Source organism: Artibeus jamaicensis, unplaced genomic scaffold (assembly GCF_021234435.1).
Source record: "Artibeus jamaicensis isolate MK-2021 breed Jamaican fruit bat unplaced genomic scaffold, CSHL_Jam_final contig_519, whole genome shotgun sequence".
Taxonomy (NCBI): Eukaryota; Metazoa; Chordata; class Mammalia; order Chiroptera; family Phyllostomidae; genus Artibeus; species Artibeus jamaicensis.
The window spans coordinates 7,321,156-7,334,478 of NW_026521871.1; the positions used below are offsets into that span (position 1 = coordinate 7,321,156).

General features: G+C 37.7%; 1 protein-coding gene across 5 annotated transcripts in view; it reads left to right on the plus strand.

The window, feature by feature from the left end:
- CFAP20DC (CFAP20 domain containing) overlaps nt 1-13,323 on the plus strand; it is a 242,894-nt gene that overhangs the window by 157,743 nt on the left and 71,828 nt on the right. For all 5 annotated transcript variants that reach the window (XM_037137429.2, XM_037137431.2, XM_037137430.2 and 2 more), the window contains one exon: nt 7,499-7,870. In XM_037137429.2, coding sequence (XP_036993324.2) covers nt 7,499-7,870 — 372 coding nt within the window. The remainder of the gene's footprint in view (nt 1-7,498; nt 7,871-13,323) is intronic.

The following is a 13,323-nucleotide window of genomic DNA, read 5'->3' on the forward strand; positions in this document are numbered from 1 at the left end:
TAATTAAAATAAGCTTAAAGTGATATGTTGTCTTTGTAATTCAAGTTGCTAAAATAATTAATTCACATCTCAGATCCTCATTAATGTGAGAGCCTCAAAAGTATAAAATTTTTGTATGCATTCTCATCTTAGTCTTTGCTGTACTGCATGTTTTATTCCTTAGGCAGTCATGTATACTAATATTACTGATACTCAATTAATTTTGAAGCTGCACATCTATTTGAAAAGCAAAGTGTGGAAATGTATTTTGTGGACAGCAATAAAATCAAGACTACCGTGGGAGATGAATCATCTTAGGACAGCTGTTAAAACAGAGTGCCGTTCACACCGTTACAGCGGCTGAAAGAGAAGAAGCATGTTCTATCACTGTCTCTGTACCTTGTGCCATTATTCTCAGCGTGGCTTCCAAATACGTTCATCTGGTTTGCAGCTTGAACTAGTTAGCTTCATATTAATTACTTTATTACTCCCCTAATAGTTAGCTTTATTACTCCCCTAATTTAATTTCTTACTTAGAAATACTGTCACTTTTCCCCCAAACTCTGCCTTTGTATCACTAAAGCAGATATTTTCAAGGACAGTTAATTTGTCTAGTATAACAGTCCAAGTTGGAACATTTGAGTCAAAATACCCATATTTGGACATGAATTTTGTGTACTAACTACTTATAGTGTTCAAAGTATATAGGAAGCTTTCAGATCTTCTCTCCATCTGACTTTTTGGAGGCCTAAAGGACAAAATTACAAACAGATTAAAAGCACCATTTTAGTCCTTCCTCTCAGCATTACTGGTATTGTTGCTTTCAAGGTATTTTTTTAGCATGCAGTAGTTAAGCTATTTCATTTTATTTTTTTCTGATAGCATATATTTCTGGGTTATACTATAAACCATTCACCCCTACACACTTAACTGATGGTTTTGAATTACTTTCTCACACATAGCTACATGCACAGTAGAAAGGATATCTATCTGGCCCACATGAAGTTGCTTATATGTCTGTGTAGCCTTTAAAAACTTTTAAATGTCAATTTATGTGTTAGAAAAAATATAGAAGGACTCTATTTTTAATATATTGCCTGACATTTTTATTCCCATGTATTATAAATTACCACATAACGTACTATCTAACCTACGGAGCGAATGTAATATTATCCTGTGTGAGTAGTTCTTTTGGGCCTTTCACATCTACATATCTTCAGTTTTCATTGTTATCTTTTGAAGCTCTGTTCTTTGAAAAAGTCTCAGGCCCCTTGACTATGACTTGGCTCTTCATTGTTGTAGGCAGATAAAGGTTATAAAACTCTTGTCTGCCAAGAATAGCATTCTGCAGCTTCTGTCAAAAGATAAACATCTTGCCCTGACTAGTGTGGCTCAGTTGATTGGCCATTGTTCCACAAAGGGAAAAGTAGATAGTTCAATTCCCAGTCAGGGCACATGCTGGGGCTGTAGGTTCAGTCCCTGGTTAAAGCACGTAGCAGAACCAACCAATCGATGTTTCTCTCTCCATCCATGTTTCTCTCCATTTCTTCCACCCTCCCCCCACTCTAAAAATAAATAAATCTTTAACATAAAGATAAGATAAGCTTTTAAAAATAATAATAAAAATAAAAGACACCTTGCAGATAACTATATGGTATGGATAGTTTTCACAAGAAATCTTTAAAGTGTTATTAGTAAAAAAGCATGAAATCTAACTTAGTGAAAAATATGTTTTTGTATTGAACAATCAAAGAAGTATCATCATCTTTCTCAAACATTCACATGCTGATGTTTGCCCATCCCATACAGTCCTTGTAATTTCTCCTATGATTTTTGTATGAAGCATCACTGGCTACAGGTTAAAGATGTTCACAAAAATAACTCACCCCACCTCTTTTAATATCAAGCATGCTATAGGTTAGTTACTTGTTAGAAAGCCACATCTTCCTTTCATTCTATTTCTTTATAAACAAGTAAAATGCATTATAAGACACTACTCTCCAGAGAAAACTGTGTTACTTTTATAGTTTCCTATAAAATCAAAAGGTTAAAGTAGATATACTTCTTGGGGATGATTTTTAGTAAGGACATTTAAGATATACTTGAATGGTCAATCTTGCAATCATTAAAGAAATGATTTTTTCATTCTGTTATGACTAATATCTTTAGCTGTGTTTATGTGAATAACTGTGCTCTTTGGTTGTGATTGGAAATACGCACCTATATCATCTCTGTTGTCTGCTAGCCCAACTCACAGGTGCTGTCAGTTCACACATTTAGTCATAGAAACACTGGACAAAAGAAAAACCCCTACTGACTCAGTCTAAATTACAAAGTTGATGCTGCCATCAAAGTGTGTTTGGAATATTGCAGATGTGTTTTGTTACAGAACTTTTAAGAATGTTATGTAAGACATTATTCACAGTGGACTGAATTAAAACATCAATTGAAATATAAATAAATACAATCATCCACTTTTACAAAGGCTGAAACAGGGTTCTGTCCTGACTCACTCAACATTAAAGTTGTAATACAAAAAGCCGAGATCCCATCTGCTCCAAGTAGATGGCCCTGGAGAGTCATTAAAATTATCTTTTAAAATTGAAGCTCAGCACGAGCAATCCATTTTGTGTATCCACAACTTGTCCACATGCCCATCTGCATGTCCTTGTAAGAAACGTGGTTCAACAGAGAAGGTGCTGGCTCCTTGGGGAAATCATTCTCATCCTCAGCGTACATATGCTGTGCTACAGTTAATCAGGCAAACTCTATTGATGTTCCTGGCACTGGGGCGTGATTGAATATTTAACAAACAAATGCTTCTGATCCCAGAAGACAAACAGTTCAAGAGATTTGGGACTTTTAAAAAAATAGATTAAGTTAAATCAAAATCTTTTTGTGTTTGTTCTTCTGAAAAACAGATGAACAGATGATTGGGGTGTGAAAATGGCTTGACAATTTCTTTACTATTCTGACAAATTATACGCAATTGCTGTACAGGTTTTCAGTAGCTAAATCATAAACCAAAGGGAGAAAAGTGGTTGTTTTTCAATCAGATCATAGTAAGCTAACTTCTTATGTATATAACAAATGTATGTTATACAGAGAAAATTAATGTACAAAAAATATTGAGCTCAAATGTGCTACATATTTGAGATCAATAAACATCACCTATACCTATACCATCTATTTTACTAAGGCAAAGGCATTACTAAATAAAAGAAATAGGGTTTGAGCCAGTGCACCAGAAAACACTACACTATTTCTTATTCTCCATTTATTTCCTCTCTAAAGGGGAGGCTGACCCAAGTTAAATCAAGGTATTAGTCTCATATATCATCCTGCCTTTCTCATTTATCCTAATTCTCCTGTCAGAATCTGGGGTAAACCGATTTAGTGGTTGTGGGGCAGCCAAAGTAAGCTAGCCCTTTGTACCCTGCCTGCATTCTCTAGTTATTCGACTTTTCCATTTAAAATAGTATGGAAGCATATCATTACAGAAATACAATACAACTGAGATAATGCTCACCAGGGAACACAGCTAAATCTGTCCATTTCCTGGTCCATCTCCACTTCTTGGCCCATCACATTAGGAAACGTGTGAGACAAATGTCCATATGCATATTCATGAATATCTCTACTCTGACCCACCGCAAGTAGAAAAAACAGGCTTCCTAAAGTGTTTTTTAAATGATGTCGCCACAAAGACTTCCGGATAAACCTGTGAAATCTGCTCTGCTAGGAATGCTTTCATTCATATAAGGGTCCGAGAGGAAATGAGTATGTCTCCCAAAGTTTCTGCAACTCTCTTCCTGACAGACACTGACTCAGACTCTGAAGCCCTCAGATCCCTTTGAAATGTTATCTACTGTTTGATCCTTGCCGGCCTGTATTCCTGTGATTACAACCCAATAAAAGGCTATGGAAGAGGGCGCTCAGGGCCTTTTTCTCCTCTGAGAAACTGGCCTCTGCTGGCCTTTGTCTCCCTTGAGAAACTGGCCACAGCCCACTCCTCCTCCCCAAACAGATCCAGCTGTCTGGACCATATTCACTCACTCATGTCCATGGCACTCGGGGGGACTCTCAAAGAAATCACCCCCACAACAAACATCTGGTTTTCGATGCATTCCTCAAAATTCTCAAAATAGTACACCTGAAACTTTTAAATCATTAATTTACTAATTTCCACCTTATGAAATCATTACCTTTGTAGGTATCTCTCTCCCTGCTGTTAGATTCTGTTTTTCTTGAGGGCAGTGTTCCTGCTATTCTTACTCTGTATCTTACGCAGTGCTTAGAACATCCCTTACACGTAGCAGGAGTTTAATAAAGATTTTTTGAATTAATGTTTATTGCAAAAGTCCTTAATTTCTTCCCTTTTCATATATAAGATGGAATTCCAGATTTTTACAGAGATTTGGGCCCAAAAAGTCATAATTATACCATTTTCATGTATCCATCTATTTTTAGGTCCAATATGTTTTAAACCCACAGTGTATGTTTTTATTATGAAAGCATGATGGAAATTAACATGTTGGGGATCTTTTGGTCACAGAAATCCCTCTGGCAGTTGTTTATAACAATTATAGAAAATTAAACTTGAATTTTTTTTAAGTTTGGAGAAGACAGAACACTGTCTAGTAGCCAGAATAAATTTAAAACCAAATCTATCCGAGTTCCACCCATACCTTCTCAGAACTAAAACTTGGAAGATACTAATATTCTCCATTTACCTTCTCCAAACAAAACTAAACTTGTGTTTTTATCTTTATCAAACAAAAATTGCAAGAGTTACCTTCCAATTTCTGGTAATTTGGGGCAATAGGCATTGTTGAGGTCTCTGGCACTCTCCCGTTTTTGCAGGAAGGCAGCATTCTTCACCCATATGCATTTCCTCAGAGTTGGCAAAGTGGTAGTGAAGGACAGCTCACCACTAAGTGACAGCACAGAGGGTTTTCCAGTGCCTGCAGTACTGTTGGAAATGCAGAAATATTCTTTATGTGAATTGACACCCACTCACCATCTTCTCTTTACCCTATCTGGGACTCTGGAAAATTAGTTTCTCTATCATTTATAAAGAAATATATGTATCAGAAGATAAAACCAGCATAGACAAAATGTAGGCCCAGAATGAGTACAGAGAAGAAATATTCATAAAAGATCCTTGGACACTCTGCACTTTTCATTCTTTACTACACATAGGCAAGCTGTTTTCTAGGGGAGGTTCTAAGACCTGAGTGGACCTTTCTTGAGAGTCCTGTTGTCTGCTAAATCCCACCTGCTTCTAGCAGGAAGGGAAAATTATAACTCGACAGGATTAGGGACCTCAGAGTTTATGTGAGAGCTTCCCAGAGTCACAAAATACAACATATTCTGCCTCCTACAGAACTGAGAGGTCAGCTGGCCTCTCCATCATCACCATCACTGTCTCAACACAGCCACCTCTGTGTTTCCAGTTATTACAGTTTGATCGTCTCCTAATTGGCTTCCCTTTCTACTATCTCCATAAAACACTCTGGACATCCCACAAACAATATTCACACAAACTCATCCCCATGCCTTCTATTTTGTGGCTTTCCTTTGCCTCATATCGCCCTACAAACTCCTTGCTGCCTTCAGGAAAAAGTGCTTGGATGGCCAGGTTTAAATTCTGGCCTACCATTATATTCCCAGCATCTGTGGTGCCTAGAGCACACTTAGCCATATCTTGGCTATTATGAATAATGCTGCAATGAACATATGGTTGCATCAGGCCTTTTTTATTTAGTGTTTTGGATTTATTTCAAATAAATACCTAGAGGTGGAATTCTTGGGTCCTTCTTTGTGTCTTGTTATAGCCTTTGTTTTAAACTATAATTGTCTGATACAAGTATTGCTACCCCAGCTATTTTTCCTATTTCCATTTTCATGAAATATATTTTTCTGTCCCTTTACTTCCAGTGTGTATGTATCTTTTGATTTTTTTAATTTAATTATGTTTCAACTACAGTATTCTGTCTTTTACTCCCATCCCAGCCCACCCCACCCCCATGCTCCCCACCTCCCTCCCATTTCCACCCCCCTTAGTTGTTGTCCATGTGTCCTTTATACCAGTTCCTATAAATCCTTCTGCTTTGTCCCCTGAAATTTCCTCCCCGCTCCCCTCTGGTCGCTGTCCCCCTGTTCTCTATTTCAGTGTCATTGTTTTTATTTTGCTTGCTTGTTTGTTTTGTTGTTTAGCTTCCTGTTAAAGGTGAGATCATATGGTATTTGTCTTTCACCGCCTGGCTTATTTCACTCAGCATAATGCTTTCCAGCTCCATCCATGCTGTTGCAAAGGGTAGGAGCTCCTTCTTTCTTTCTGCTGCATAGAATTCCATTGTGTATATGTACCATAATTTTTTAAACCATTCATTTACTGATGGGCACCTAGGTTGCTTCCAACTCTTGGCTATTGTAAATTGTGCTACTATGAACATTGGGGTGCATAGGTTCTTTTGGATTGGTGTTTTAGGGTTCTTAGGATATAATCCCAGCTGTGGAATTGCTGGGTCAAAAGGCAGGTTGATTTTAATTTTTCTGAGAAAATTCCATACTGTTTTCCATAATGGTTGTACCAGTCTGCAATCCCACCAACAGTGAACTAGGGACCCCTTTTCCCCACAACCTCTCCAACATTTGTTGTTTGATGCTTTGTTTATGGTAACCATTCTGACTGTTGTAAAGTGGTATCTCATTGTGGTTTTAATTTGCATCTCTCTGATAGCTAGCCATATTGAGCATCTTTTCATGTGTCTCTGGATCCTCTGTATGTCCTCCTTGGAGAAGTGTCTGTTCAAGAAACAGGTACATACAAAAAAAATGAAACTTGAGCGCCGACTTACACCATACACCAAAATAAATCTAAGGTGGATAAAAGATTTAAATATAAGCTCTGAAACCATTAAAGTCCTAGAGGAAAACATTGGCAAGAAAATCTCAGATATTTCACGCAGCAACTTTTTTACCGATACGTCCCCTAGAGCAAGGGACATAAAGGAAAGAATAAACAAATGGGATCTCATCAAAATAAAAAGCTTCTGCATGGCTAAAGAAAACAGTATTAAAATAAAAAGACAACCAACTGTATGGGAAAACTATAATTGTCAATGATACCTCAGACAAGGGTTTAATCTCCAAAATATACAGAGAACTCACACGACTTTTAGGCAGCTACTCTGTGTCTTTTGATTGAAGCATTTAATCCATTTACATTTAAAGTAGTAATTGTTGATAGACATATAGTTATTGACATTCTGTTCATATGGGCTTTTTTTTTTCTTCTTAAAGAAGACCCTTTGGCATTTCATGTGACACTGGTTTGGTGGTGGTAAGCTCCTTTAGCTTTTTATTGTCTGGAAACTCAAATTGTTTAGTACCAAATAAAATAAGTATAAAATTATGGCTTATTCATAGAATATATGAACTTATTAAGAACTGTACTCAGTAACTTACCCTACATTTTGTCTCAAAATGATTTTCACTTTGTTCCCCTTTGTAGGGTAACCACAGCGTCCAGGGTTCTCCTGGTCCAACAACTAGTCCTTCAGGGTTAACTCAGTTAACATTAGAGACCATGCTGGAGAAGGCTGCAAGGCAGACGAGTAAAGGATATCTAAAAAGTGCCTACACAGAAGCAGGAGCGTCAGAAAGCCAGAATTCCTTGGCGAAGCAGATAGATATAAACAACTTTCAAACAAGTTCAGTGCCTAGAGCATGGCTTTCTCCCCCTGGAAGAAGAAGTGAACCCTCTCAGAAAACTCCAGATCCCATTATCAAAACGAAGGACACAGCCCATCAAATGCCAGCTTCAGTAAACAAAAGCCCCCTAAAGGAAGTCTCAGAGAAGTTGAAACCCATTCCTGAAGTATCGGTAAGTGGTTTTACTCTGGTTTGCATATGCAGACAGTACATCCTGCTGTGCTCTGTTCAGTTCCACTCTGCACACATTTTCAGCAGTACCTATTTTTCATCATTTGGGTGATCAGTAATGTATTTTCTTTTCTATTCAGATGTGTTTTAGCTCAGTAACAGCAGCTGTTTAAGAGTATTGCACATCCCAACGATAATAGAATGCCTCATGTTTTTAATGAGAAAGATAATTATCATAATAGTTATTTTTTATTTCCCAGTTACTTCTCATTATTTTAGTTATCACTGTTTGCAAATTATAAATGAAGATCTTATTTCTGAGCCAAAGACTTGCCAGTAAAATTGACAGATTTTCAATAACAATCTACATTAAGAGCCATAAAAACATCATTATTCTATTCACTTGTGGTCTCTTTGCAGCAGTTCCCAAGTAATAAACGATATGAGTGAAGGTTAACAGTAAAGCAGAGTCATTGAATAAATCCCTAGGCTGCTTTGGTGGCTGCATTCACGTCCATCAGATTGATTTTTTTCTTCCTGTGTTAGTACTTTTCTTCCTTCAGTTCCCCCACAGCTGCACTTAAAAACCAGAGGCTATGCAAGACAAATGATATTTATATTCCATTTTTAAATATTAAAGATTGTCTTTATTTATGATGTCCCAACTATTCTGGATGTGTTACAATGTAAGGCGTTAATTCAGTTATGTTCTAAGCAATTTAGAGGGGATTGTTACCTAGCACAGGTGATAAATATCTATATCATCAGCAACCAAGTAGAAATAGCTAATATTTATTAAACATTTACCACGTGCAAGTCCTTGTGCCAAGCCTTCTTCCATGAAGTATTTCAGTTAATTCTCACAATAACTCTAAGAGGCAGGGACTGTCAGCATCCCCATCATTCAGAGGAGGAAACCAGGGTTCCAAATAGTTATGCAGTTTGTTCAAGAACAACAGTTAGTTTGGGAGTCAAAACTTGAACCTAGATTTTCTGCTTCTGGAACTACTGCTGTGTCTACCATACCTTTCTGTACAAGCATGTGCTAAGTCATAAAAGGAATGGTCTCTCTTTAAAAGACATCCAAAGATAAAACAAACATGTTTTCCTCTTTTGGTTTCTCGTGCTTGTGTGCGTGTATATATATATATATATATATATGCATGTAAGAAAATAGGCGATCGCTTCACCTAATGAAAACGGATTTGTCTTATGGTGATTGAAGATAAAAATGGTCAATAATATTTTTTAATTATTTTATTATTTTTGAAAATATTTCTAAAACAAATGTTCTTGTTCTACCTGTCATTTTTCAATAATAATTGGAATACAACTAATAAACTAAACTTATAGATGTATAGATTTAGTCTTCAATGCCAGGCTGCCAAAAACAGAACCAAAGTCAGTCCGGGAGAAGCATTCCACTCCATTGTCCCCCTAATTTCTTTGCCACCCCTTTCCATTAGGTAGAATTTGTCATCCTATATATCCAAAGATTGTTTATTTTCTTTTTTTATCTCCCCATAGAAATAAAACCAGAGCATCAAAATCATCTTATGAGCTTCAGGCACAAACGGTCTTAAAGTATCTGGCCGCTTAGCTAAAGTCCACTTCCTAAAAGAATAGTTCTCTCTGTGATACCTGGAAATAGTGAAAGAAGCAAAGGAGAGAGAGCAGGGCACTTTTCCCTCACACGTTCTTTTCACTTAAGAAGCTTTTAGGACAAGACAGTTTCCAGAAAATGTTTCCATTATCTCAGGAGACGCTTCTTACGGCTGCACACTTCAGACTTCCCAGCACAAACCTGATGCGGGCCTGCTCTGCACTGCAGCCCTCTGAGCTGCCGCTAGTCCATTTTACAGCTGAGGAGACTGACAGAGCAACGACCTCAGAAAGATGAAAGGCAGAGGCGCTGTGTCTTTGCTGAAGGGATAGAGGCACAGAAGCTTTGCTTCACATTCGTGCAGAGAGGTTTGACATCAGTGTCAAAACTCAGACTAATAAAATTTGACTGTAACAATTCACATGATCGCTACAATTTATGAGTATGATCATCTCAGTTTAATAGGATAAAAAATTATTGAAGGCATAGAGAGCCTGCCCCATCTCAAAATGAATTTACAATGAAAATGGAGGGTTCTTCCAGAGACACAATTTAAAAAGGAAATTCATGGTCATAGTGAGAAGGGTTCTCATAGTTGACATTCTCCCCGCTAGATGTTTGCAGGAATGAATCTGTGGAAACAAGTGTACTCTGAACAGTGTTGTGTGCATGCTAACTCCACAAAGGGATTTTTTTCCAGATCCCAGAAACCTAGAGGGGTGACTCTTTAATAACTACTAAGAATTTAATTCACACAACACAGAATTGAGCCTTTTTTATTATAGTCACAAAGTTGTACAACCTTCACCACTTTTAATTTTAAATCGTTTTCATCACCCCGAAAGAAACTTCATACCCATTAACAGTCACTCCCCATTCCTCCTCTCCCCCTAAACTCCCGGAAAACACCAATCTATTTTTTGTGTCTGTGAATTTGCCTATTTTCAACATTTCATATAAATAGAATCATACAATATGTGACCTTTGTGTCTCTGATTTTTTTGCTTAGCATAATGTTTTCATGGTTTATCCATATTATAGCAGCATATTCCTTTTTATGCCTGAATAGTAGTGTATTATATGGAGATGCCATATTTGCCCATTCATTTATCAATTGATAGACATTGGTTGTTTTCACTTTAGAGATGTTATGAATGAGGCTGCCATGGACATTCATGTGCAAGAGTTTGGACATTCATGTGCAAGAGTTTGTGCGGACATATGTGTTAGTGCTCTTAGTGTCGACCTAGGAGGAGAATTGCTGGTTCATATGGAAGTTTACATTTAACTTGAGAAACTGCCAAACTGTTTTTCAAAACAGCTGTGCCATTTTATATTCCCACCAGCAGTGGGGCCCGGGTTCCCATTTCTCCATATCCTGGGCAATACCTATTGTCTCTTTTTTATTTAAGCCATCCTGTGGTATGGTATCTCGTTGTGGTTGTGGTTTGCATTTCCCTGATGACTAAAGATGTTGAACATCTTTTCATGTGCCTCTGAGCCATATATATATATATATATATATATATATATATATATATATATATATATATCCTTTGGAGAAATGCTTATTCAAATACTTTGCCTATTTTAAAATTGGATTACTTGTCTTTTTATTGTTCAGTTGTAAAAGTTTGGATACATGGTTCTAGTCAGTTATGTGACATACAAATATTTTCTTTCATTCTGTAAGCTGTCTTTTCATTTTTTTAAGTATGTTTTATTGATTACACTATTACAGTTGTCATCCCATTTTTCCCCTGATTCCCCTTCGCCCTGCACACCCCCCTCCCACCTATATTCCCAACCTTAGTTCATGTCCATGAGTCCTACATATAAGTTCTTTGTCTTCTACATTTCCTATACTATTCTTAACCTTCCCCGTGTCTATTTTCTACCTACCATTTATGCTACTTGGTCCCTGTACCTTTTCCCCCATTTCCTACCTCCCTTCCCCACTGATAACCCTCCATGTGATCTCTACTTCTGCTATTCTAGTTGTTTCCTTAGTTTGTTTTTGTTTTGTTTTGTTTTTTAGGTTCAGTTTTTGATAGTGTGAGTTTGTTGTCATTTTACTGTTCATATTTTTCATCATCTTCTTTTTCTTAGATAAGTCCCTTTAACATTTCATATAACAAGGGCTTGGTGATGATGGATTCCTTTAACTTGACCTTATCTGATAAGCATTTTATCTGCCTTTCCATTCCAAGTGATAGTTTTGCTAGATAGAGTAATCTCGAATATAGGTCCTTGCCTTTCATGATGTGGAATACTTCTTTCCAGCCCCTTCTTGCCTGCAAGGTTTCTTTTGAAAAAGCAGCTGATAGTCTTATGGGAACTCCTGTGTAGGTAACTGTCTCCTTTTCTCTTGCTGCTTTTTAGATTCTCTCCTTCTCTTTAATCTTGGCTAATGTAATTCTGAGGTGCCCTGGTGTGTGTTTCCTTGCGTCCAACTTCTCTGGGACTCTCTGAGCTTCCTGGACTTCGTGAAGTCTGTTTCTTTGCCAGATTAAGGAAGTTCTCCTTCATTATTTTTTCAAATATATTTTCAATTTTTTCTCTTTGTTTTCTCCTTCTGACACCCCTATGATTCAGATGTTTGAATATTTAAGGTTGTCCTGGAGGTTCCTAAGCCTCTCCTCATTTTTTTTGAATTCTGGTTTCTTCATTCTGTTCTGGTTTAATGTTTATTTCTTCCTTCTGCTCCAAACCATTCATTTGAGTCCTGGTTACTTTCCTGTTACTTTTGTCTCCCTGTACCTTTTCTTTTATTTCACTCTGCATAGCCTTCACTTTTTCTTCTATTTTGCAACCATACTCAACCAATTCTATGAGTATCCTAATTACCAGTGTTTTGAACTATGCATCTGATAGGTTGGCTATCTCTTTGTTGTTTAGTTGTATTTTTTCTGGAGCTTTGATCTGTTCTTTCATTTGGGCCATTGTTGTTGGTTTTTTTCTTTTTTCTTTTTTCTTTTTTTTTTTTTTTTGGTCTCGGTGCACCTGTTATGTAGTAAGGGGTGGAGCCTTAGATATTCAAGGAGGCAGAGCCACATCACTGCACTGTGGCGCTGTATGTGGGTAGAGAGGTCCAAGAGGGAACAATGCCAGTTGCTCAGCTCTCTGCCAGCTTTCAGTCACTTCTGCTGCTATGCACAAGTAAACTGGTGCTGATTCCCAGGTGGGTGGGCTTGTGTACATTCTAGGACCCTGTGGGTCTCTCCAGTGAACTCTGTTATGAGCCTGGGAGTTTCTCACACCTCCTCAATCCCCACAGGTTTTCTCAGTCAGAGATTTTGAAGGTTTATTTCCCCACACTGGAACCCTGGGTTGTGTGGTTTGTCTTGCTTCCCAGTTGTTCCCACAGGTTTTTCTGCATGCAAATGTGGGACGGCTCACTGCACCAGCGACTTCCTCACCCCATCCATCATTGCTGCCTTGCCTGGCCCAGTTCTCCAGCCACCACCTTGCCCCAAGTTCTGTGCACCCCAGCTGCCCATTTCTGCCCCTCCTACTGGTCTGGTTGAATATTTCTTCTTTAACTCCTTGTTTGTCAGACTTCCTTACAGTTTGATTTTCTGGCAGTTCTGGTTGTTTTTGTTTTTAAATTTGTTGTTGTCCTTCTTTCGGTTGTGCAAGGAGGCAAAGTTTATCTACCTACACCTCCATCTTGGCCAAAAGTCTTCACTGAGCTGCCTTTTCATTTCTTGATGATATCCTTTGAAGTAAAAAAGCTTTTAATTTTAGTGAAGTCAGTTTATCTATTCTTTTCTTTGGTTGTTTGTGCTTTTGGTATTAAATCTAAGAAATCCTACACTGACCAAGACAGATAAGCCCCTTCTCCTCAAAGG